Source organism: Ochotona curzoniae, unplaced genomic scaffold (genome assembly GCF_017591425.1).
Source record: "Ochotona curzoniae isolate NIBS_2020 unplaced genomic scaffold, NIBS_Ocur_1.0 contig_3622, whole genome shotgun sequence".
Taxonomy (NCBI): Eukaryota; Metazoa; Chordata; class Mammalia; order Lagomorpha; family Ochotonidae; genus Ochotona; species Ochotona curzoniae.
In genome coordinates, this window is record NW_024465926.1 from 9,607,271 (window position 1) to 9,631,695 (window position 24,425).

The following is a 24,425-nucleotide window of genomic DNA, read 5'->3' on the forward strand; positions in this document are numbered from 1 at the left end:
TCATTAGGAGGCTGCCTACAAGTGCTGGAAAGCTGTGTTGGGCTTCCCTCAGAACTCCAGAGGGCCACTCCCATCTGCCCGGTAGCACACCTTCTACCCCTGACTCGGCATGGAAGTCAGATGAGGCTAATCCTCCGCCTTGTGGCTACTCCACTTCCCACCTAGTTCCCTAACCTGGGAAGGCAGCAGAAGACGGCCCAAAGCCTTGGGACCCTCACCCACGTGGGAGATGCAGCAGCAGCTCCGGGCTCCTGGCTTTGGATCTGCCCAACTCTGGCTGCTGCGGACATCTGGGGAGTGATCCAATGGATGCAAAATCTCCATCCTTCCTTCTCAAAATCTGCCTTTCAAGTTAAGAACTTTTAGAAGAGGAGGGAACAGGAAGGGATCTACGGTCCCAGGAAGGGCTGGGAGGAAGACACAGGGCCCGGGCTGCCTGGTGTGAACAGCACTCCCGGGGACTGTGGGAAACAAGGTCTTCAGCTCAGCTAGGAAGGACAGGCAGCTGCAGGTTGAGGTTTCTGTCATTTCTTTATTGGGGTGGGGGGCGCATCATTCAGTAGAAGACTGTGCTGGCCTCACGCCTCCACACGTGTTCACATCTGCACAGCACACGCCACATGCAGACCCATGCGGCTCTTTGACAAGAAGGCATGAAAGACCAATCTGGGGGCTGAATGGTGTGGGCGGCTGCGGCCCCACCCTGGGGACACCGGCCTCTGTCTGGCCCGGCAGCCTGGGCTGGGCTGCAAGAGGAGCACAGACAGGGGAACGGATGGACACAGCCTCTGTCCTCCTCCCTCCCGCCCACCCCGGCCTGGGCTGGTGGTCAGATCCAGCCCTGCCCCCAAGGGACAGGTCCTCAAGTCCTTGCGGGGGAAGGCCTGAGGACCCTGAGTGTGTCATGGGGCCATTGCTCAGGCCCCTCCTGGCCGGGCCTGTCAGAGAACCACCCTGCGGTCCATGTGGTCCCCGCGCCCGCTCCGCTGGTGCCTCACTTCCAAGTGCTGGTTCTGGACCTTCTCGAAGTGCTGTAGCAGCTCTGCATAGTCAATGCTGGCGGGGCCGGCCTTCTGGGACTGGGGGGCTGCCTGAGAGCCGTCTCTGGGAAGAGGGGTGCAGGGACTAGCTGTGGGGGACCAGGGCGTCTGCCAGCAACCCTTCCCCCAAGCAGCCAGCCCGCAGGAAGGGGACAGCCCGGGAGCATCCCCTCTCCTGAGTGGTGGGAACAGCAGCCGCTGCCGCCTGGATCTGGCTTCAGCCTGTGGGCTGGCGACCGGCGCCCAGAGCAGGCATCGCATGGGGAAGCATTTCCTGTTTACCAGTGGCTCCCTTTGGGGTGAAAGCCAGGACCAGCAGCCAGCCAGGAAGCCAGCTGGGGCCTGGAACGGGGTCCAGGGAGAAGGGGGAGGCGGCCTAGCCCTTTCTCTGTGGCAGGGCTGGCACTGGGAATGACCGGGACCCTGGAAGAGTGGCTGCCGGGCCCCAGGTTCTGCAAAAAGTGTCAGGCTTGACGACCAGTGGTCATGCACTGTCTCTAAGGAAGGGGAACTGGGCCCGCTGTGGGTCCTCCACCTGGGACGCAAGGTGGCGCTGGCTGTAGGGTGCATGACTGCAGTGTGCATGGCTGCTCCCCTGATTGCCAGGCCAGTGCTCGGCTGGTCCCCAAAGTCCCCATCCTGGGTTAGGACACACTGTACCCTGCCTTCCCTGCCTGAAGATGGGGGCAGGGATGTTTCTACTTCTAGCCCTGGAGCCTGGTGACTTGGGGGCAGAGGGCTTGTGGAGACTATGGGCTGCTCAGCTAGGCTGTGAATCCCTGGGGTCTCCGAGTTCATGGAGACCCACCTTCCTCCCATCTACAGGGGTGGAGCAACTAGCGGCTAAGCACAGAAACTGCAGAGACCCATCCTGGCCACTTGTCACTGGGCATGGGACCACTCCAGATACCATGTGGAGGGACCCAGCTTGGCACCCAGCTGCAGCCTGGTGCTCAGCCATTCTGCAGAAAGCCCCATGGAATGCCTTCAGTGATGCTGTCTGCAGGGAGCCGGGCCCAGCACAGAAAGCTAAATACTGCAGCATGATGTGTGTCCGCCAGCCCCGCCAGGCTGCTGAAATGGGATGGGGCCTTCAGATGCACTCCCCACCCCCGGAGCCTGGGGCAGCCTTCTGCACCCCTGGCCCATACCTATCCCTTCACAGTTCCCTGTTGGAGACACAGCATCTGAATGCAACTTGGTTGGTGTCTGTCACACTAGTCCCACAAAAGCCCAGGACAGCTGGGTAGAGCTATTGCCGGACTGTGGGCAGCCGGGGCCACTGCTCCCGTCAGTCTTCCTCCATGGCCCCATAACCCTAGAGGGGGTTCCCGAGGAGTAGCCTGGGAGCTTGAGGGGGTGGTGGTGGCTAGAGGCCCCTGGGAGGCGAGGCGAGCATGTGGAGGAGGGCTGGGCAGGGGGCAGGCAGATGCCCCCAGCTGTCCTGGCTCGCAGGGCTGGTGGGCAACCTGATGCTGGCTGCCAGCTGCCTGTTCTTCCCAGGGCTGTGCCTGTGTTGAACTCCCTTCCAGGGTCTGAGCTGCCCCTCTGTGCCCAGACCTGCAACCTGACCCTCCCTCCTCCAGCTGTCCCTACACCGGCTGCTGTGTTGGCTATCTGGGATCTCTCTTCCTCGACCCAGGCAGGAGAAAGCTGGAAAGACCCTCCCACAGACGCTTCCTGTCAATGCACATTTTGTAAGGAAGCAACGGAGAACCCAGAGGGGGAATGAGGCCAGCCCGAGGCCCCGAACCCACGGTACAGCTTGGCCCCCAGCCCAGTGCAGCCCTGCAATGATCTGGGCCCCCAACATCCTCTTGTGAGACTTGCAGCCTTTGGCCCAGGAGAGGTTCTGAGGAAATCTGCATCTCTCCCCGGCTGCCTTCTGCCTGCCTGTCCTCACCTGCCTTGGGGAGGGGCCCGTCCCTGGTCATGAGGGCTCCCTGGGATGGCAGGCTAGTTTTCATGGGATAACCACATGTCACAGGGAGGCAGCCACCTGCATATTCTGTGCCCAAGTACCCACCAGGTTTCCGGCGCCTACACGCAGGGCCAGGGTGATAAAAAGCCAACACTGAGGCAGCGTCCCTGCACCCCAGGACACACAGGGTACCGGATGATCTCGGGATCACCTGGGGACACCCTGACGGACAGATAAGGCCTCATCCTGCCACCCCAGAGGGCTGCAGTCTGGGAGTGCGACAGGAAGTGGGAGCTGGGTCATGGCTGGGGCAATGCATGAGGGGGTAGCAACCTAACGGGACTGTGCAGAAGGAAGCCAAGCCCCCTGCATGGACAGCCTGGGGGATCTGGGCAGTCCCATGCCAAGGCTTCTGCATGCGCCCCCAGGGCCAATGCTGGGGCCCTTGGTGAGAACAAGGCGCCAGGCTGGCCGAGTGGCTCCAACAGCCTGGGAGGGAATTCTAGACACACAGGGCATCAGATGCAAGCTGGGCGCACTCCATTCAGCGTAAATCTTCTTGGTGGCTCTGCTTGTTTCCATGGCGACCTGACAAGTGAAATTTTCCATCTCGGATGCCAAATGCCTGTGGATGAGGCAAAGCCTCCAAGGGTTACCAAATATAGACACAGCCCAGCAGGCTCTGGAGCCAGGGCCAGCAGTGGGTTCAGGGTGGGAGCCTGGACCCCTGGCCCGGGGGCTGCTACAGGACCGACCAGTTCCTCCCATGGCCAGACAGGAGCAGAGTAGCCCAGGGAATACTCTGTCCCCATCTGTCCAGGGATGCTGGGGTCTCTCAACAACCTAGGGCTGTGCTCCTGTGCCACGGGGGAGGGGCCGTGTGCTCCAGAGCATTCAGTCCCACACACGTGACCCTGCCCTACTGCCACCTGGGCCTCATCTCAGTGGGGCTGGAGCTCTCCCCTTCCTGCTGCTTGTCTCCTGGAGTCTGCTGGGTTAGCTAGGACAGCCTGAGTGTGCAGGTTAAAGTCGGGCCACACACCGCACGCTGACAGGGCAATGCTACCACTTCCTGCCGGCAAGCACTCCCAGAACCGCTGGCCTGGGGCTCTGATGGGGTGCCCAGGGTCATGGGGGCTGGGCCGAAGTGGGGGAGACTTGGTGCCGCTGGGGAAGCACTCACTGCGTCTGTAGCAGCTCAGGGTTGGGCACGCACTGGAGCCGGTGCGACAGCAGCTGGAAGGCACTGCTCTGTGGCAGCAGCATGAGCAGGCCGTACAGGGCCTTGATCAGGTATGGGTGGTTCTTCACGTCCAGCAGCTGCAGGCGCAGGTCTGTGGTGGGGCATGGGTCAGGGTCAGGTACTGCCTGGGAATATATCCAACCCAGCACTCCCGCTTCCTTCAGTCTAGCGAGGAGAGGGTGAGCCATCCTGTACCTGGTACTGAGGCACCTAGCGCCCGGGACCTAGCCCGCCCGGCAGGGCCAGGCAGGTGGCCTTGCCCCACCGCCCCCAGGGGCGTCTCAGCTGTTTCCCTGATTTCATCTCTCCCCTCCCATCTCCCCTCCTGCCCATAGTCCCTAAATCCTTTCCCCTTCCACCCCCACTCAGCTGTCTCCCTGGTATCAGGGGGCTGGGGGATTGCAGTGTAAGATTTCCCTGGATGGCTCGGCACGTGCCAACACAGAAAGCTATAAATAGGGTGAACTGCAGAGAAAGACGGCGGATTAGGGTAGCTCTGAGGGCGAGCAGTATGGAAAACTGCCTGTGTGTATAGCAAGACACGTGGCCACCCGGCAGTGTTCAGGAGGTGCTGCTGGAGGTTCAACTTAGCCCTCTCCCCAGGTCTGCTGTGTCCCCCATGCCCCACCTGGGGGTGTACCCCCTGGCCTCCAGCCAGCAGCCCCTCCAATACGAGGTGGCTGGACCCCCTGGTGCTGGTGGAGGTCTGACCCAAGGCCTGCACCTCCCCTCTTACTTGGAGCCCCTCTAGGACACCACTAGGTCATTTATCTGACCAGTCCAGGGCATCCTAGGTACAAGATGGACTACCAACTGCTGCCTAGGAGGGGTTGTCAGGGGCAGCCAGGCCTCTGCTGGGCTTGCCCCAGCCCTTCCTCCTGCCCCTGAACCTAGCTGGCTGCTGGCTGTGATACTGTGAAATAGATTTCGTTTTGGCCTGTTTCCTGGCACAGGAGGACAACTCCAGAACTTCTGGAGTCTCTGAAGTGCTAAACATCTTCTTATATGCTAATGAGCTGACTGCTGGCTGACATACCCAGAGCTGCTCCATTTGGTGGGGGGAAGGGGAGGGCTGCGTCCCAGAACCAAGGCAGGACCAGAGGATGGGGCCTTCCAGTCCCCCCAACACTCTTCTCCAGGGAGAAGGTTAAGCCGATCACCAATGATGGATGATACAATCAATCCTGTCTGGGTAATGGAGTCTCCACAGGCATCTCAAAGCGCAGAGCTCAGCTTCCAGTTAGCTGAATACATTTAGGTTCCTAGAGGGTGCTGGGCTGCAAACGGCCCCCTCCCCTGTGCCTTGTCATCTCTGTGTACCCTCTGCTAAGCCTTCCTACTGCACAAGGGTTTCTGTGAGCCGCCTGGGCAAGTTCATCAATGTCAGGCTCCCCGACTCCCAGCAGGTAGGCCAGAGGCACCGGCACCAGGACTCCGGGGAACTGGCCCCGCTCATGTGGGCTGCAACAGTACCTCCATGGAGGCAGGGTCAGCCCTGGGTGGTGCTGTGTGAGGGACCTCCTACCTGCTTTGGTCTTTGGGGGTCCCAGAGTCCCCATGTTGCCTACTGCAGGAAGGCAAGCTGTGACCTCTACTTTTCTATGCCCATGGCTCCAGCAGAAGCCTGAGCCTGCCTCGGGTCTTTCCTCAGACCCTCTGGGCCTTGTGGAATCTGACTTGTGGAAGGGACTGGGGCAAATGCCAGGCAGGGGGCCCTCTGCCCCTGAGAACCTGGGCCTGAAGTCTTGCAGTGTCACCAGGGCAGGCCTACACCTGGCCTAGCTCTTGCAGTGTCAGCTGAGCATGCAGGGCCACAGTCACCATGGTGCCTGCTGCTAGGGGAAGCTGGACTGGGAGCAGGAGACGGAGCAGTGTGGGGTGGGGTTCCCTCAGTCTGTGCATTTCTTTGGGCCCCAGGGTGGGTGGGAAGCCTGGGCAACCAGGTTGGCAGGGGAGGCAGCCACCACAGGGCTTGGGAAGAGGGGTGGGGCTTTGTGGGGACTCTGTCCTCAGTGCTGGCCTGAGGGGCACAGCCAGGACTGATATTCTGCCGTCTGGTGCCTGACCCTGCTCCAGCTGGTCTCAGCATGGCCTGTCATCCCTGGTCTTGCATTCCTGACATTGCAGAAACCTCCCTGGGGTGCTGGTCCCCACCAGGCCCCAGACAAGGGCTGGGCTCTGGGCTCAGCTCCGCCCACAGCACTGGAGGCTACCACGATGCAAGGCTCTTACAGGTGAAGATGGGGCACTCAATCAGCTGCACCAACTTGTCCACCTCTGTGAGGAAGTCCACAGTGACCTCCAGGTCCCCGCTGGGTACATGATCAAGGAAAGTCTGCCACGTGGCCAGCGGCCCATGGGTGAGGGGCAGTGTGACGGCAGAGGTGCAGGGCCTCCTCCTGGCCCTGGTTTCCTGTGTGCAAGGTTGGGTGCACACCAGCAGCCTCTGGCATGGAATGGATACAGGTCCTTTCTCACTCGGCCTTCCTACTTCTCAAATGGGAAGCAGCTTAGCCGGGCCCCAACAGGACGCTTGTGTCCAGCTCTAGGAAGGTCCCGGGTCTAGAAAGGCTCTGCTCACAACCCACCGAAGGGGTGGTCTACCAACAGCCCCCACAGGGCTACCAGAAGCCTGTGGAGCTGGGGGCCTCTAGGTCACAGCAGCCAGGCTAGGCACCCATCAAGGGTGGAAGCTGGCTCTGGATCCCACAGGGCCCGGGTCGGGCAGCCAGCCTGGCTGCACCTGCCTTTCAGCGGGGGCGCATGTGCCCTCCTGTCACCGTCTTCTGCTGGATGGTGGCCCCTGAAGGCCCCCTGCACTCCTTTCCACTCTCAGGCTGTCTCCACCCTCACTCAGGTACCAGCCCTGCTGTGCCCCAGCAGAAGCACCCGTTGTTCCCCTGAGAGCCTGACTAGCTGTCGCACCCCTCTAGGAAGCTCCCAGCAATGATGTGAACAGGGCTCTGACATCCAGAACAAGAGGCTGAGCAGAGGCAAGTCAGGAGGGTGTCTGTCTTTCCCCTCCATGTTCTGCCCACCCTCCACCACACCCCACCCCCAGCCTGGGAAGGATACAACTTCTGGATGAGGTCGTAGGCATGCCGGTAGTTCTGGGTGAGGAAGCAGAGGGACACCGTGGTGACTGGGTTGTGGCACCAGGAACGGTAGAGGCAGCAGAACAGGTTCTGGCTCTCCTGAGAGGGGAGATGGGGGACAGTGAGGGGACCCTGCTCCTGCCAGCGGCGGGGGTGGGGGAGACCGGGGGCCCTTGGGAGTGGCCAGGGAGCCAGCTCAGCATGCCTGTCTGTGTCTGGCAGCCCAGCTGGGAACGAGTTGTCACAAAGGAAACGCTGACAGCTCCTCCTCAGACCCTGTCATTACCTCCTGGGCCTATGGAGCCACGTGGTGGCAGCCAGGGCCTGGCCGCGAGTCAGCCCTTGGCAAAATAACAGGGCACAGCCTCGCCCTGACTCTGTGGTCCCTGGGCGCCCCTGCGCTGGACTGAGGTTGGGGTGGGGTTAGGAAGAAGCTTCCTTGTGGCCAGGCTCTCCTGGAGGGGGGTGAGGGGCATGCCTCTATCCTCAGCACACGCCTCCCACTCCACAGTGCACTGCGTGGCCCAGCTCACTTAGGAGTGGCCTAGGAGCTGAGCCCACTCTTGGGGGAGTTCTTTCCTGGGGACAATTCCGAAGGCCTCTGCGAATGTCTGGGAGGAGCCGCAGGAGGAAGACGGGCTGTGGTCTGGATCGCTCCGAACCACTTGAGCCCCAGACATCCTCAGATGGGGAGGCCTGGCTGATTTGGGGAGGCTAGGACACAAGACTGGAAGCCGTATTGGCTTGGCCAAGGGCACAGGGGAAATGGACAGAGCCAGGAGGACGGGATTAAGCCCTGGGTCCTGCAGGCAGAACGGTGCCCACAGCCGTAAACTGACCTGGAGGCCTGGACCCAATGTCTGCACTCCGGTGAGGGTGTGGGGCCCCTTGCTCTCTGACCAGCCTGTGGAGATTGTCATCTAAGGTTTGGGTCAGGTGGCATTGTGACACTCTGGCTTAAGACGGCCACCTGAGGAGACGAAGTGTCTGACTCCTGGGTGGGGTACGATGCAGAGGGGACACTGCCCGCTGAGGGCATAGGGCTTGGATTGGTGAGGGAGGTTCAGGAAAGCTACAGACTTTGACTTCAGCGGGCAAAGACCTCAGTTGTGGGGGGGCCCAGGGTGAGTGACACTGTTTCCCAGGAGACCCTCGCTGTTCTCTGGACCTGGGATAATCTTGCTGTCATACCTGCCCCGGTGCACCCCCTCCCACTGAGCCTGGCCTAAAAGCCAGGTCAGAGTCCCGGCCACACAATACCAGGGTCTTCAGGTCCTTGAGCTGGTTCCTCAGCTGGAAGAGCTCGGTGGAGGTGAGCAGGATGGTGTTGAGGGTGTGGACCATGGTTGAGGCGAACTTGAGGTCCTCCTCTCGGAGCAGGATGTCGGCCATTGAGTGGAAGATGTTCTCTGCATTCAGCAGGAGGCACAGCTGCCTGGAAGATGGCCACGTGGTGGTTACAGCTTAGGCTGGCCCCGGCCTGGATGCCTCGTCTCTCTTTCTGGTGTCCAGAGTACACACACCTGCTCTTCCCTGGGGTTGAGGGGGAGGGTCCCTGACCAATACTAAGGCCTGTGGTGGAGGCGTAGCCAGCTGGGCTGTCCCAGTCCCCAGGGTGCCCACCTGAGCTCTTCCCCACATCAGCATGGTACATGCCTATGCATTCTTGCTTCTTTCCTCAGAGTTCAGAGCTCTTCTCTTCTCTCTGCCCACCAGGGCAGATGTCCCGCCCCTCTGCCTAGGTCAGGACTTGTGCGCCACCGGCAGGTTGCAGAGGTGAAGCAGGTGCTGGAGGAACGAATATAGCCTTGAGACAGTCTGGGCCTGGGCTCTACCCTTCCAAGAGTCGAGAGGCCACTCTGGGGCAGCAAAAGCAACTTGACCAAAGTGCCTGACTCTATTGGTTGTCAGCCAATGCCACATGTCTTCCAGGAAGGGTCCTGGGAGAGGGGGATGGGGCTTCGCAGGAAGGATTCTCCCTGCCACAAAAGGAACCCCAGGAGTGGAGAGAATCTACTGTCAGGGTCCTGGGGCCGGGCAATGTCAATAGCAGAGGGAGCCTGGGCATGCCCCACATTACTAGAAGCCGAGGAGTGGGTGATGGGAGCCAGTGAAGGCTGGTGGGAAGGTGGCTCCCACCAAGGGTGTTGGGGGTTGCTGCTGTCCACCTGTCCACCTGTCCCTGCTTTGGGCTCAGTGAGACCTGAGACCTCCAGCCACACCTTGATGCCACATGCCTGGAAACAGACATAGCAAGCACATGTCTGCTTGCTCTGTGTCCCTGAACTCCCAGTCAAGTCAGGGAGCCTCATGGGGCCTAGCTTCCCGCTTCCCTCAGAACACCAGCCATGGTTTGGGCCCCAGAACAATCCTAGAGTATTTAGTAACGGAGCGGCCAAACCACGAAGTGCAAACAGTGGGCAGGACGTCTCCAGCCGAGCCCCAGCTGCAACCAGCAGGCTGGGCAAAATATCACAAGAGAAACCCAAACTCGGCTGAGACACCATGGCGGCTGGGAGGTCGAGGGGGTAGGGGCAACTGGACATGTGAACCGGAGCCCGCTCCTCCACGCTGTGCACACTACTGGGCCTTTGCCATTGCCCTGGGCAAGGATCTTGGTGCCTGGTGACCCCAATCCCCAGCCATATGATCTCGATGTCTTTGCATACAACAGCTTCAACTCTCCCATGTGGGGTAATGGCTGTGGCCAAAACAGGCAAAATTTTAGTGGACCATTCAATGAGCACAGACAAAGTGTGAGATGTTCAGGGCAGAGTGCATGGCACAGGGGCTGGGTCCCCTACAGTGGTGGGGACAGCAGGCCCACAAGCCAGGAGCTTACACAGCCAGCACTCCCTGGCCCACTGAGAACCCCCTCCCTTGAGGAGCTCTGTCTCCAGGGATGTGGGACAGAAATGTGCCCCAAGGCCAGGCCAGGGAGAGAGGGGAGCCTGCTGACAAACGCCCGTCACCTGCAGCTGCTGCCGTCTCCACGACACGAGCCAACAGCTGAGAGCTGCCAGGCAGCACTCCCGGAGAGGCTGGGGACCCAGCTGGGACCTGCAGCAGCTGAAGGTGGGGAGGGGCGCTCTTGTGAAGGGTGCAGAGGGGTAGGTGGGGGCTGCCAAGGTCTCCCGATGTCCTGATGGACAGGGGCATTCTGATGGCTGCAGATGTCAGGTGGTGGAATGTTCTAGAAATGCTCTTCCCTAGCCAATGGTGATTCCACCTGCTCCTGGCTTTCCTCCCACCTCGTGAATTGTACCTTCTACCCGCTCTCCAGTCTGCCTTGGTGGTCTCTTGGGCTGCCTGGAGATCAGCAATTCCCACGTGTCTTTCTTCCTGGGGCTCCGGCTGCCTTGCAGGCCTGTTTGGCTCCGCAGTGCCGTGATCCAACTCCTGGTACCCTCTGGGATATAAGTGCCACCCCATCATCTCAATAGTATCACTGCCTGCCCAGCCACTCAAGTGCAAACCAGGGAGTCACTCTGGCTCTTGGGGCGGCACCCTGCCTTCCCAGTGCTCTGTCTCAATCACCACAGTTCGGAGCAGGGGTCTGCCATCACTTGCTGGGACCATCTTTATTTATTTGAGAAGAAGAACAAAGTGAGAGGGGAATTTTCCCTTCCTTGGTTCATTCCCCAAATGCCTCAACAGCCAGGTATGGAGTTGACTGAAGCCAGAAGCCCAGAGCCTGGAACTCTGTCTGGGTCTCCTGTATAAGCAGCAGAGATCCAACCACTGAGGCATCATTGGCTGTCTCTGGGGAGCTGGACTGAAGTGGAAACACCAGGACTCCAACTGGCAGTGTGACTCGCGATACGGGTATCACAAGTTAAGTCGCCTGTCTCAGCTTGGTGAGTCTCAAGACACAGCCCAATCTATTTGCCTGTGGCTTCTCTCATCTGCATAGTTCACCTTCCATGCACTACTTGGGGCAACCCTAAAAGTGCCAACCCAAGCATGGTCCTGCCTGGCTTGAGTCTTGCCACCGGCTCTAACACAAGCCCAGCTCCTTCCTGCGGCCTGCAAGGCCCCACACCCTGGGCTGGCTTCCTCCCATCCTCCACTATGATTTTTCTTGTTCCTGACCTCACCACCCCAGCTGTGGCCTGCTCCTTCCAGCCACTGAGGGCTTGCCGCTTGACAAGACTGTGGTCTGGTACATCCTTCCTTGAGCCCCACTTCTAAGCCATCAGGGCATCCCATTTGGCTCATCTTGCTGTTGTGCCTGTACACTGGGCTCCTTCCTGTCCCTCTAGTGTGTACTGCAAAGGCAGGGCCTTGTCTGTGACCCTTGCATGCTTCAAAGTAAAAAGGCAGCCTTGGCTTGGCGCCTCAGCTACACAATTGGCTAATCCTCTCCCTACATGTACCAGGATCCCACCTGGGTACCAGTCCATGTCATGATGGCTCCATTTCCCATCTAGCTCCCTGCCTGTGGCCTGGGAGAGCAGTAGAGGATGACCCAAAGCTTTGGGACCCTGCACCCACGTGGGAGACCTGGAAGAAGCTCCTTGCTCTTGGCTTCAGATCAACTCAGCTCCGGCCATTACAACCACTTAGGGAGTGAACCAATGGATGGTTTCTCTCCTTCTCTCTATAAATATGCTTTTCTAATACAAATAAATGAATTAAGGGAAAAAAAAAAAGAAAGAAGGCAGCCTGGCCCTCAGTGGCTGCCTGCCTGGGGGAGCTGACCATCACCCCACAAGGCCCCTGGGCGGCCAGTGTGCACTGCTGGCAGTTTCCTTCTGTCTGCACCAACTGATGCCCAATGCTACATTTTTCCCGCTTGTACCCCCATCAACCAAGCCCCTGGTGGGGAAGGCGGAAGCGTTGTGTTCTCCATTCTCCCAGACTTTGCTCTTTCTCTCTCACTCTGCCCTACTGGGGGTCTACGACCTGGAAAGTCAGCCCACCCCAGGCAGTCCACAATAGCCTGAGGAGGCAGCAGCTACCTCCCACCGAGACACAGATGGCAGAGGGAGGAAAGCAGGAGCTGTGATGGCCACATGCTGGTGCCTGGCTGTACCCAGCTACAGTCCTAAGCACTGGTATCTCCCTGGGCAGAAGAGACCCTGAAGCCAAGAACCCTGGGTTTCTGGTCACCCAGCAACCAGGGTACGAGGAATTGCTTCCAGAAGCCTCTTCCAGGCTCCTTGTGAGCGGGCACTGGGGCGCCCTTGCCCAGGGTGGGGATGGGGCACTGGCAGATGGCTGCTTTGCAGGCTGGGGCATCATCACTTCCCTGTCCCGCTTGAGCTGCACAGAACTGGTAATGAAACACAGTTTGCAGGCACTGTTTGTAATAATGCCTGTATTAAAGTGCTACTTGCCCTGAGATAATGGCTTGGAGAATGTCTGGAGACTCGGCAGAGGTGGGGTGGGAGGAGGCCTGCAGGGAGGGTGCCCAGGTGCCCAGTGGGTGAAGGGCTCTCAGCTGTGACCCAGGGGAGGGAGGGACGCACTCAGGGGCTGCAGCTGGGCTCTGCCACTGGTCATGGGGTGCCAGGCCGATTCCCCTAGGCCTTGCCTCTTGGGCATCTGCTGTTGCCCCAGTACCTACTCCTCTATTTTCAGCAGAAAGAGTCTGGCTCCCTCTGCCACACACTGCCAGCTCTCCAGGGAGCAACATGCCCCCCACGCCTGCTCTGAATTCCCAGGGATCAAGAGAAGGGTGGCCACCTTCCCTTAAGGATGAGAGATTGGAGCCTAGTGCTACACTAAAGGACACAGGACACTAAAGGACCCCAAGAAATCTATTCCAGTAATATAAGGATGGGTGAGTACTAGGAAACCCCTCAATGTTACACAATCTAGTAGACCTGTAAATGCTGAAAAAAATGTAATACCCTTTCCCAATCAAATTTCCAACTAAAGTGGATATTGAAAGAAAATTCCTGGGGTTGATGCTGTGGCAAAGGAGGCCAAGTCTCTATCTGTAGCTGGCATCCCATGGGGGTGCCTATTTGAGTTCTAGCTGCTCTACTTCTAATCCCTGTTAAATGGCCAGGGACAGCAGCTGAGGATGGCTCAAGTTCTTGTGCTTCTGCACCCATGAAGGAAACTGGGAAAAAGTTCCAGGCTTCAGCCCAGTGCGATGGCTCAAAGGCTAACTCATCTGCAAGTGCCAGGATCCCATATGGGAACCAGTCTGTGTCCTGGCTCCTCCGTTTCCCACCCAGCTCCCTGCTTATGGCCTGGGAAAGCAGTCGAGAATGGACCAGAAGAAGCTCCTGGCTTCTGATTGGCTCAGCTCTGGCCATTGTGGCCACTTGTGGAGTGAACCAGAGGACGAAAGATTCTTTCTCTATCTCCTCTTTGTAGATATGCCTTTCCAAACAAAAACAAATCTTAAAAAAAAGAAAGAAAGAAAAAGAAAAAAGAAAGGATGACGGCATTGCATGCACAAAGTCCCTGCCGGGCAGCCTCAGGTCACAGCCTAGGACTACTTGGGGTCAGGAGCCAAAGTCCCCAATACCTTCCCTGTCCACACTGCCAGAGATCTTTCCCAGGGCCTAGGACTCCCTGCACTTCACTGTTTCTTCCACTGCCAGCATCTGCCAAACCTCCCCACACTGGCCTCAGTTGTGGCCTGGGGTGGAAGGCATTTTCCTTGCCTTGGACCTCAGGTGGCAGCTGGCCTCATTTCTGAGGAAAGCTGGTGGGGTTAGACACCGAGTGAAGGCTGAAGGGAGCCAGGTGCTGCCTTCTCTGTCCAGAAGGGACAGTGTGGCTTCTCCTCCAGGGACTGGAAGGCTACCACCTCGGGCACAGTCAAGGCTTGATTTGGAGGACAACCTCAGCCCTCTCTGGCTAAGTGCAGAGTGGAAAGCAGTGGGGAGCAGCTTCTGCACCCAGAGGCCCAGGCCTCTTCCCGGGCCAGGAGAAGGGCAGGCTATGGCCCCGAGGGTGCTGGGGAAGGGCAGGCCATGGCCCTGAGGGTGCCGGGGAAGGGCAAGGCACAATCTCTGGGGGTGCTGGGTAAGGGCAGGGCCTGGGCACACAGGGATCCCCAGTGATCCGGCTTACCTCTCCACCATGCTTGGTCCTGGGGACAGGAAAGACTTTCCATGACCCCATTCCCAAGCAAACTCTCCAAGCAGGACTGACAGTTCCAAGGTGGGAACAGGTCCCTTTCCACACTGTCATATTACCCTTCCCAGGTTCCCATACTGGGGACACCCAGAAGTCCCAACCTGTCCTCTGATTTGGGGGTATGGGAAGGTGGGCGGGCAGCCCTCTTCCCTTAGCTTGTCCTCGGCCCCCCCACCTCTTACATATGCCAGCATTAGAGTGATGATCGCGCTGGTTCCTTGGTACCATGTGCAGGGGGGCTCAGTCTGGACGAGGGAGGTGTGGTGAGGCCCAGGAACACCTGTGCACCTGGCTCTGAATGCAGAACAGCAGACTGGGAGGGGACTTGGCCCAAGCCTGTGAAGCAGAGACGCCAATACTGGGAGGCGGAATACATAGAAGCTGGGCTGCTATGCCCAGTCACCTCTCCCAGGGGCCCTCTCCCCAGGCTCAGCCTGCACCCTGTATGCACCTGCCATCAAGTGGCTGCTCCTTCTGGACTGGGCCTTGTGATTGCCACCATAGAGGCAGGGGATGTGGAAGATGTCACTGGTGCCTCTCGTTAGGCTGGGCCAAACAAATGGTGCCACCCGGGCCAGGAAGAACTATGTGCCATCCTTCAAACTGCCTCACTCAGTGGAACCTCCCATGCCCAATACTCCCACCTGGGGGATTTCTTCTCGCCCCAAGTTGTTCCATTTCTCCAAGCCCCTTGGGAGCAGGCAGTATCAGGCTGCAAGTGTAGCTTTTTGGTGTAGGGAAGCTGGGCCCCCTCACTGGCCACAGCCAGCTCTGCACAGGTGAGGGGGATGAAAGGATGGCCAGGCAGGCTGACTGGCTCTAGCACCTCTAGGAGGCTGCATGTGAAGAGCGCGTGGGGGCCAGGCACCCCAGTCCTGCAGGCTAGCCCTGGGAACCTGAGGTCCAAGTGCTCCCCAGGAGTCAGGGCTGGCTGCCCTGCTCAGTCTCTGGCCTGGGCTGCTTTCCTTCCGGTCTGCTCAGAGCTGCTGGTGGTTTGCTGACCAGGCCAGTACCATGCAGAGTGACAAGTCCTCTTTTCCTCCACTACATGGCCTGCTTATAGGCGTCCACACACTCTCCGGGGGTCCAAGGCCAAGGGAACATGGGGGGGAGCAACAAAGCCCAAGTGCAAGCCAAGGTCAAGGCCAGAAATGATAGAGGACCAGAGCTATTCCTGAGGGCAGAGGGACTCCTCTAAGGCTGTGGCCCTGCCCACAAGCTGGGAGTTGGGTGGGGGGCTGGGAAGGTTCAGGATTTACAGGGAAAGCAGTTCTGGGTCTCACGAGCCTGAGGGTGGGGGAGGAAGCAGCGGCCTCCCTGTCGAAGTTCGGAAAGCCCCACATGGCCCTGCACCCTGCCCCTCCTCCCTTCCAACTCTCGGCTTCCCAAGCATGAACACTGTAAATCTGTTTTATTTATTTCAATCAATCCTCGCCAGTGTGCCCCTCAGGGCAGAAGCAGCCATGGTAACCCTGCCAACTCATGCCTTAAAAATTCATCGTGTTTAATGCAGTCGATGTGTCTGATACACTTAAAAGTTTCTTGGGGTGGGAGGAGGAGGCATGAGGACTTGTTTTTCTGGGTCTTGCTGGCACCAGGTGGAAAGGGATGAAGGGAGGGAGGGTGGGCCGTGGATGGACGATGGGGAAAGGAGCAGGGACAAAGGGGAATTTTGTCCTTGGCTGGCTGTCTCTGTTCAGATGGAGCCCCTGTGACACTTGGGCTGGGCTTGTGGAGACTTCTGGGGAGGATGTCCTTGCAAGGTTGCTGCTGCTGAAGCAGCAGGGCCTGGCCTGCCTGGCCAGCCCAGCCCCCATTGGGCCTGCAAGGCACCTTTCCAGTCCTCTCTGGACCTTCGCTCAAGCCATGCACCCCATCTCAGAACAGCCCTCACCCCTCTTCTGCCTCGCTTTGCCAATTCCTAACCACCTATTTTCACAGCTGTGCTTCAGCTCTGGTCACGGCTGGGCCCCTGTGGGCACTGGGGCCTCCCATATGGGAATGCTAGTTTGAATCCTGACTGTTCCACTTCCAATTCAGCTGCTAGCCAGGGAAAGCAGCAGCAGATGCCCCAAGGACTTGATCCCCTACATTCTGGGTGGAAGACTTGATGGAGTTCCTGGCTCCTGGCTCCGATCTGGGCTAGACCAGGCAATTGTTGCCATGTGGGATGTAAACCAGTGGATGGAAGAACTTTGTCTCTGTCGTTCCAGCTTCCAAATACACTAATGAAGTAATAAAAACAAAAAGCTGGAAAGGCACAGGTGGCCTGGCTTTCCTTGGCTGTGGAGGTCTGCTGGCCTGAGCTGCTGTGTGCTAGACCCCCTTGGACTGCTACCAGGGCTTGGGGCAGTGTCTTGCTCCAGCTGAGACACTTTCAGAGGGGGCCCTTGGAAGGGACTCAGATCTCTGATCACAGTGAGGTCTGGGTTTGCCTCCCAGGAAAGAGGCTGAGCATTCTGCCCCAGTGGAGAAAAGGCAGGATAATGGGGGACAGCGCTGCGTCCCACTGAGTGGGAAGGCGTTGGAAGTGGGGGATAGCTTGTCTCTGCAGTGGAGGTTGGCTGCAAACCCCTGGGGTGATAGCCCATGGTTTTTGAGTGTTCAAATTTCATCTTTTGACCCTTCTGAGGGCATGAAAACCAAAGACAGGTCACTAAAGAAAATACCATTGCCTCCACGACAACCCATGCTAAGAGGAGCTGACACACGCCTGAGCCCTGGCTGTGGCTCTGGCCGAGCTCCTGCCTTCTGCCCAGGGATGTTCTTTGGGTGGGAACCAATATTTCCTTCCCGGTACAGGCCATGAGTAACCTGCCAGAGAGCACTTTCTCTGTCCCAGGGACGTCATGTGTGTGAGGTCTTGAGTGTTGGTGCCCAGCCAGAGCCCAGCAGTCAGGCCCTTCTCTGCTGCCTTTCCCCACCACAAGCTTGGGGCGCACTGTCTAGCCCACTGGTATGGGTGCTGGGTAGCCAGGAGCTCACCCAGGGCTTGCCTCCCTCCCAAGGTACCAATGTGCTCTTAGGGCCCCACACGCACGGCTTCAGTTCCACACCTCTCCTCTTGGCAATGGCCGCCTGCCCCACCAGGGGCCTCACCTACCCAGGAGGCTGCGCGCTCACCCTCCAGACCCAGGAGGGATCCTGAGCCTGCGGGACCCCTGACCCAGATTGCACTTAAGTCTGCTAAAGATGGGCAGACAGTAGGCCGAGTGTGGTGCCCGCCGGGCGACGCCACGAAGTCCTGGGCAGAGGCTGGTACGCTTGTTTTCGCATGTCCTTCTTCTCCCCCCTCCTGTCCAGGCCTCATGTCCTGGCTCCTGCCTGGCACATCACGGGCTCCCTGCCCATCCTTCTACCTCCACTCCCAGAGGGTAAAAGGCGAACTCTTGGGCGAGTCCTGGGCCTGTCATGGTCACCCCTGCCACGGTCCTTGCCTGCCTTCACCTTCCTCAGGTGATGGGTTCACCTCCTGCCTCTGGCAGCAGCAGCACCCCAGAAGAAGCTCCAGAGTCCGGCCCAGCCCAACCACTCCTGCTTTTTTACGGCCACATAGCTCCTGCAGAAGCACTTGGGGTGACAAGAGCTTTTCTGGGTCTTCCCGTCTCTGGTCTAGGTGGTTTTGTGGAATTTTATGGACTGAGATGGCCTTTGGGAGCTCCTCACAAGCGCCCACTTAAAGGGCACCAAGATAAGCGGAGAAAACAGAACAGGAAGTTAAACACTAATACCCACGGGCGTAACAAAGCGCAAACAGCAGAGCGGCTCCCTGCAGGGTCGCCTGGGAAGTGGCAAGATTAGAGTCTGAAAGGACTGCCGGGACGGAAGAGCCACTGCAGCAGTGTGGGACAGACAGCAGGGAGGGGGCTCCTTCAGGTGTTTGAAGCCAATGGAAAGGGGGATGATTTCTCCCAAGCCCCTTCCCTGCAAGAAGGCAGAAAAATTCCTTCTGCAACCAATCATTTTCAAGGAATTGTAAGATGCATGAAACGGGCTTTCCATGCAAACGTTCCTGCACAGCCTAGGAAATCATCACTGGATTAAACAGAGAAAGGAAAAAGAGCCCGGGAAGTAAGGTGTTTTTGGGAGCCGCCATGGGGAGGAAATGGCTCAGGTTACAGACTAGGCCCCTTCAGGAGAGTCAGTGTGGGGTAGGCGGGGCGGCACTCAGCACCATCCCTCAGAGCAGAGCAAGGAGGCAGCCTCACGTGGGATGTGTTTCCATACCCACACGGGAGGTGGCACAGTGCCCCAGGGGGCATGTGCAGCCCAGAGTCCTGAGGCAGATGTGCCTGCTGAGATGGTGCAGGGTTAAATCAGGCAAGCTGCGAAGCAATGCTATCTAGCATCCACAGCCAGCAAAGCAAAGCCCGAGTTTATCAAAGCGCGGAAAATGTTCTGGAAGGGAAAGCATGAAGCTAACCCCAGAGGCTACCTCTCAGAGAGGAAGCTGACAGGTCTCCGGTATTTTATACCATAATCTTCACAGTTTACGCCATTAACCATCACATTTTACACCATAATCTTGAGCTGTGTTTCAACTTGCCTTTTATATAACTTGACTATTTCTAAGTGGTAAGTAAGGGAGTTTTTAAAACTCTTATGTGCCACACATTGTCCTGACGCCCTCCCTGAATGCCAGGGGGGCGCGGGGTGTCGGGGGCTCCGGGCCGGGGAGACAGAGCTCCGTGGTCTGAGAGCGGCTGCTGCCGATTTAACAAAGGAAACACGCATTCACAAACGGGAGGATCAACAGCCGGGAAATGGTATTTTTAGCTCCTGTGGCTCTTGGCTTCAGAGGCGTATGTTTCATCTGAAACCAGGCAAACCTCCTACCAAGTCGGCCTGTTTGGAGGAGTGATCAGCATAAGGCTTGCGTGGCTGTACTCCGAGGCAGGAGAGCCTACTACTGAGGGGAGGGCTTCCTCCTGAAATAGACTCACCAGTGAGGAAGGCGGGGAAGGCTCATCAATGGAGACCAAGCCCCTGTCTCAGAGTGGAACAGTGGCCTTGCCAGAGCGGCTGCACAGTCACAGAGGCATTGCAGCCAAGGCACCAGACTCCGACAGCCTATGAGGGCCACCTGAACTTCACTCTGCCTCCTGATTTTAAGAACAAAATCTTGGAGTTGCCTTTGCACTTGTCCTTTCTGAGGATCAGGAAAGAGCCAAGTCAGCAATGAGCAAGAGGGACAGGTGGGCGCAGTCACAGCGAAACACACAGGGATGGAATCCTGGGCTGTGGCCTGGCACACCTCTGGCCTCTGGCCCTGGTTTGTCTCTGACAGCTGGCTTTTAGCTCCCAGAAGTTTCCCCACGGGCTGGGGAAGCCCAAGTTTGGACTTGAACTTTACTCACAAGCACACCAACATGGAGTTGCGTGACCTGGGGGCAGAAAGCGGCAGCACTTTTCTACACTGAGCAGCTACTGGCAGGATCCACCTGCTCCTTGGCCTTGTTCCTCAGGCTTCACATCTGGATGGGTTATGCCATCCAGGGCCAGCACAGCTGCAGGCCCGAGATATCAAAGACCAGGTGTGTATGTGGCTGCGGAGGGGAGAGGGGGTGGGCAGAGGGTGGACAAGCCGGCTGCTCAGGCCGCATGGACAGGCAGCAGCATGGAAATTCCCAATTGTCCATCAGGAAAGGAGAGGGTCAGCTCAGACTGCAGCAAGGAAAAGGTGGACGTGCACCAGGAGGTCTGGCAGAGAAGGGGCACTGGATGAACTCATGGCTTCCACGCTATTTCAGCAGCACTAAGTGCCCGGGGCCACCTCCTTAACTGGGACACAGACTTTCTATGAGGCTCGTGGCAGGGGAAGAGGAAGAAAGCCACAGCTGTCCCAGTGAGGCAGTGAGGGTCTCCCCTGCATTTCCTCCATCCCCTCTGGGGAACCCAGGGCCCCTTTCCTCCTCTGGGAGGCTGCAGGAAGCTGGCATGGCGCTGGGCTCGGGGCAGCAACCTGTGGCATGGCTCTGCTTGTATCCTGGTCTAAGGCTTAGGGGGCTGTGTCTCAGCGGCTTTTCTTGGGAGACTCTGGGTGCCCTCCCAACACGTGGAAGTTTTTGGGATCCTGCTCAGACCCTTAGTGGCTCCTGGCACACGTCAGGGGCTGGCCTCCCTGTTATTCCTGGTTTCCCAGTCATTTCCAGTTGCCCAGGGGGCTCGGGGAGTGGCCTCTGGGCTTCAGGGCTGACCAGTGCTGGACCAGAAGCACTGTAGACACTACCTCTATTCTAGAAGCTGCTCTGTACCCCTCTGGTGCCTCTGGCGGGCTGGGTGCCCCCACCCCACCTCATCTGCTCCCACTGACCATCCTCACACTGTGATGCTGTCACTCAGGAGTGAGACGAACCCCAGAGGGTAGGGACCTGCTTTGCCTGTAGCAGTGTCCCCAGCAGTGAGCATGGGACGGGGTTGCTGGGGGCACGTGGCGGCCTGGCCCTCTCACTTGCCGGTGGTGCTCTCATAGTTGGCAGGTGGACACGGTGCCATGCTAATGGGAGGAGGGGTGAGCCCTGCCAGTCAGCCCCCGGCAGTTCCATTCTCAGAGATGCGCCGGCTCCTGCCTGGCCTGACAGCTGTGGCCTAATTTCCCAGGCTGTGGCCAGGTTCTTTCCTTCTATCACTTGGCATGTTTCATTCCTGATGCGTAGGGGAGAAGAGGGGCTGGGTGGGTTGGAGGAGGGAGTCAGGCATGAGGCTAATGACTGTGCCAGGTGGGAGGGGTGAGAGCAGGGACCAGACAGATTTTTTTTTTAAGTTGTAAAAAGTAAAAAACAAGCAAACAAATGAAAACCCCAGCAACAAAAGACCCCAGTCATCCCACCCCTGCGGTTCCAGTCCGTAAGCACTCTCAACAAGATCGCAAACGCACCAGCTCTATAGATCGCTGGTGCCCAACCGCACTCAGGCAGCCTTTCAAAAGCCCACTCCAGGCGCAGCTTCCGCAGAGCCCGGGGAGAGGGGAAATTAGGGCACGTCTTGCTTGGAAAAAACAGCAAACAGCAGATCCAGGTCACAGCTTCTGGCTTGCCTGAAGCTGGGGTGTGCTCCCCTAGGCCCAGGACCGCCCCCAAACCCCATCTCCGAAACCCTTCACAGCTGAGAATCACAACCCTGGTTGGAGGTTCCTCTGTGACTCTGGCAACCTTGGTAGAAGGCAGGGCCGGCTGCCTCGGACATCTTGGGCCCAAGACTGGGGGGCCCAGAAGCACTTAGGGGATGGAGCCAGCTCCCAACCTGGGGAGCACTCTTCTCACCAACTCCCCAGACCCCTATAAAATGTCCCACCATGTCCAACTGCCTCCTCCAGGGGCTGGGGGAGGGGAGGCGACTGTCAGTCCAGTCCAGTCCTCAGCCCCAAGGCAGCTTATGGTCATGTTCACTGTGAGCCGAGGGCCTCAGCTTTCTGCTATGCCAGTGAACTCAGCAGAGAGGGGTGCTCCTGCTCTCAGCAATCATGGCCCTGGGGCTCCTGCTGGGTGGGCCACACGCCCTCTCCCACCCCCATGATGCCAACACCTACAGTTTTGCTCTGGGAAGGCAGCTTCTCCACAGGGCACGTTCCCCAGCCCCGGCCACCTTGCCACAAGGGAGTCTGCAGGGACACTGTGGGATTACACAGTCAGCCTTCACCCACCCTCCCTTTGGGGACCGGCCGAGGACTGGATAGCTGTGCCTTGGGTTGCCACAGTGCTGGCCTGCAATAAGGCCGGCTCCATCTCCCAGTCCCTCAGTCCTGCGGGACTGCCTCCCTGTGCCCACGGCCTTATTACTGGTTCCATATGCAATCTTTCCTCTTGTGTCTAAAAGTGGGCATACGATCTCTGGTACCTGTAACGCTGTGGGAGCTGCCTAAACACTGATGGCAGTCACTACTCAGACACCTGCCATATGCCTACTACGGATCCACTGAACACACAAGTACTATCGACATGTCTGAGACACTCCTTCTCCTGTGACACCGGCTGCACAGCTGCCATGTGCTAGGCTCTCCTCAGAGCTCTTTACATACAAACAGGTGGCATCACTTAATGTTCACCATGACTAGAGCGGGTGTAATGACCCCGGTCTGCACTTCCCTTTTAAGAAAACTCCTCTGGGGCCCAGCGTGGTGGCCTAGCAGCTAAAGTCCTTGCCTTGAAAGTGCCAGGATCCCATATGGGTGCTGGCAGTCCCACTTCCCATCCAGCTCCCTGCTTGTGGACTGGGAAAGCAGTCAACGACAGCCCAAAGCCTTGGGACCCTGCACCCACATGTGGGAGACCTGGAAGAAGTTCCTGGCTCCTGGCTTCGGATTGGTACAGCACCAGCAGTTGTGGTCATTTGGGAAGTGGATCATTGGATGAAGCTCTTCCTCTCTGTTTCTCCTCCTCTCTATCTGACATTATGATAAAAATAAAATAAATATTAAAAAAAAAAAGAAAAGAAAAAGAAAACTCCTCTGGCAGGTAGCCACGTGATGGGCCCAGTCGTTCTGACTGTTGGGGGTCAGTTGAGTTGGGGCTGGGACCTGTAGGACCTCATGGCCCCCCTCCTGGACTCTGCCATTCCCACTAGGGCGGGCACATGGACCCTACAGCAGGACACACAGAACTCTGTTGGACCCTGATCTGCAGAGCGACATGACAGCCCCTTGATTTCATAGTCATGTCTGTAGCTTGGAAGAGGCCAAAGCATCAAGGAGCTGTATACCAACCAGCTGCTACAACCAAGGGTTGGTGAGTGTGTGCTCAAGGGAGTAGAACTGGTATGTGTGCTTTCGACAGGCTCTCCACAGGGTCGCAGCCCACTCGCCAGCCTGGCGTTCGGAGGAGATGTGCACACACACACAACACGGTTCCTTGGCATGGACCTCCTGGAGACGGGACGTGACGTGCACGCCCGTGACCATGTGTTCACAGCAACATGACTCATAGTACGGTCAAACTGAAAGCCACCCACAGTCCAGCAATGCTGCAGCAGATAAGTGAGTAGTTGAATACTCCAGGGAAGTGTGAACTGCCACAGCTGACAGGCGACTCCCGCAAACTCAATGTGGATGAAAAGAAGCCAGGCTGTGCAAAGAGCACAAACTGCACGGCTCCATTATATGTGGTTCAAAGCCAGGTAAGCGCAGGGGCAGAGTCAGAAGGCAGGACAGGGCTTCCTGGGGAAGGAGGGCAGGGGCAGCCCCGGGGAGGAGACATGAAAGGCAAGGAGTGTTTAATTGCTCTGTCTCCGAGCGAGCTGGTGGGGCGATTAGTGCGGGCCCAGGATTTCACAGCTTTGTAATAGTTCTCTATGTGGAGTTGATGCTCACAAAAGGCCTCATGGGCACTGGGGAGTGGCTGCCCCACAGCCCTGATCAGGAGATGGAAGGAAGACAGGTTGGGGCAGCTGAGCCCACAGTGCTACCTGACTAAGACAGGAGGCAAGCTTCACAGGAAATACCACAGTGGAAGCAAGTTGCCCCTTCTCAGGCCACGGCGGGGCTTCTGGGGAGCAGCGGGGAGGCTGGGACGTTGACTGAGAGGTACCCATATTATGTGCGCGAGTGTGTGCACTGGTACATGTCTACATCTATCCATCTAATGAAGACAGTCTGGCCCACTGGCTGCTTCTTAAAGCCTTGTAATGATGGCTGGGGTTGGATTAGCCTGATTTGGAAGCTTGAGAACTCAATCCAAGATCCCCAAGTCAGTGGCAGGGACCCAAGGACTTGTGCCAACTAGGGTACCCATTAGCAGAAAGCTGGAGCTGCAGGTGGAGTGACAATACTATGATATGGGTGTGGACATGGCAGTCACTAGGCCAGATATCCGCCCCAAAGTCCCCAAGCTGACAAGGCTAAGGGTGAAATGGAGACACAGGCCCCAAAGCATGTGCTGTGTGAGGATCAACAAGGAGGCTTTGATGGCCTCATGAGTGGGGCATGTATGGCACTGGGGCACGTGGGTCCCCTCTTTCAGGGCACCACAGAAAGAGGTACCAAATTCAGCACTAACAGCAGCAGCTTCTGAAGTGACAAAGCAAGAGACCCA

General features: G+C 58.0%; 1 protein-coding gene across 2 annotated transcripts in view; it reads right to left on the reverse strand.

Annotated features, from left to right (window-relative positions):
* Positions 1–512: 512 nt before the first annotated feature.
* VAC14 (VAC14 component of PIKFYVE complex) overlaps positions 513–24,425 on the reverse strand; it is an 83,605-nt gene continuing 59,692 nt past the window's right edge. For both annotated transcript variants that reach the window (XM_040982403.1, XM_040982401.1), the window contains exons 15-19: positions 8,560–8,734; positions 7,280–7,398; positions 6,437–6,516; positions 4,145–4,295; positions 513–1,104 (exon numbers count right to left, since the gene is read on the reverse strand). In XM_040982403.1, coding sequence (XP_040838337.1) covers positions 942–1,104; positions 4,145–4,295; positions 6,437–6,516; positions 7,280–7,398; positions 8,560–8,734 — 688 coding nt within the window. In that variant the 3' untranslated portion in view covers positions 513–941. The remainder of the gene's footprint in view (positions 1,105–4,144; positions 4,296–6,436; positions 6,517–7,279; positions 7,399–8,559; positions 8,735–24,425) is intronic.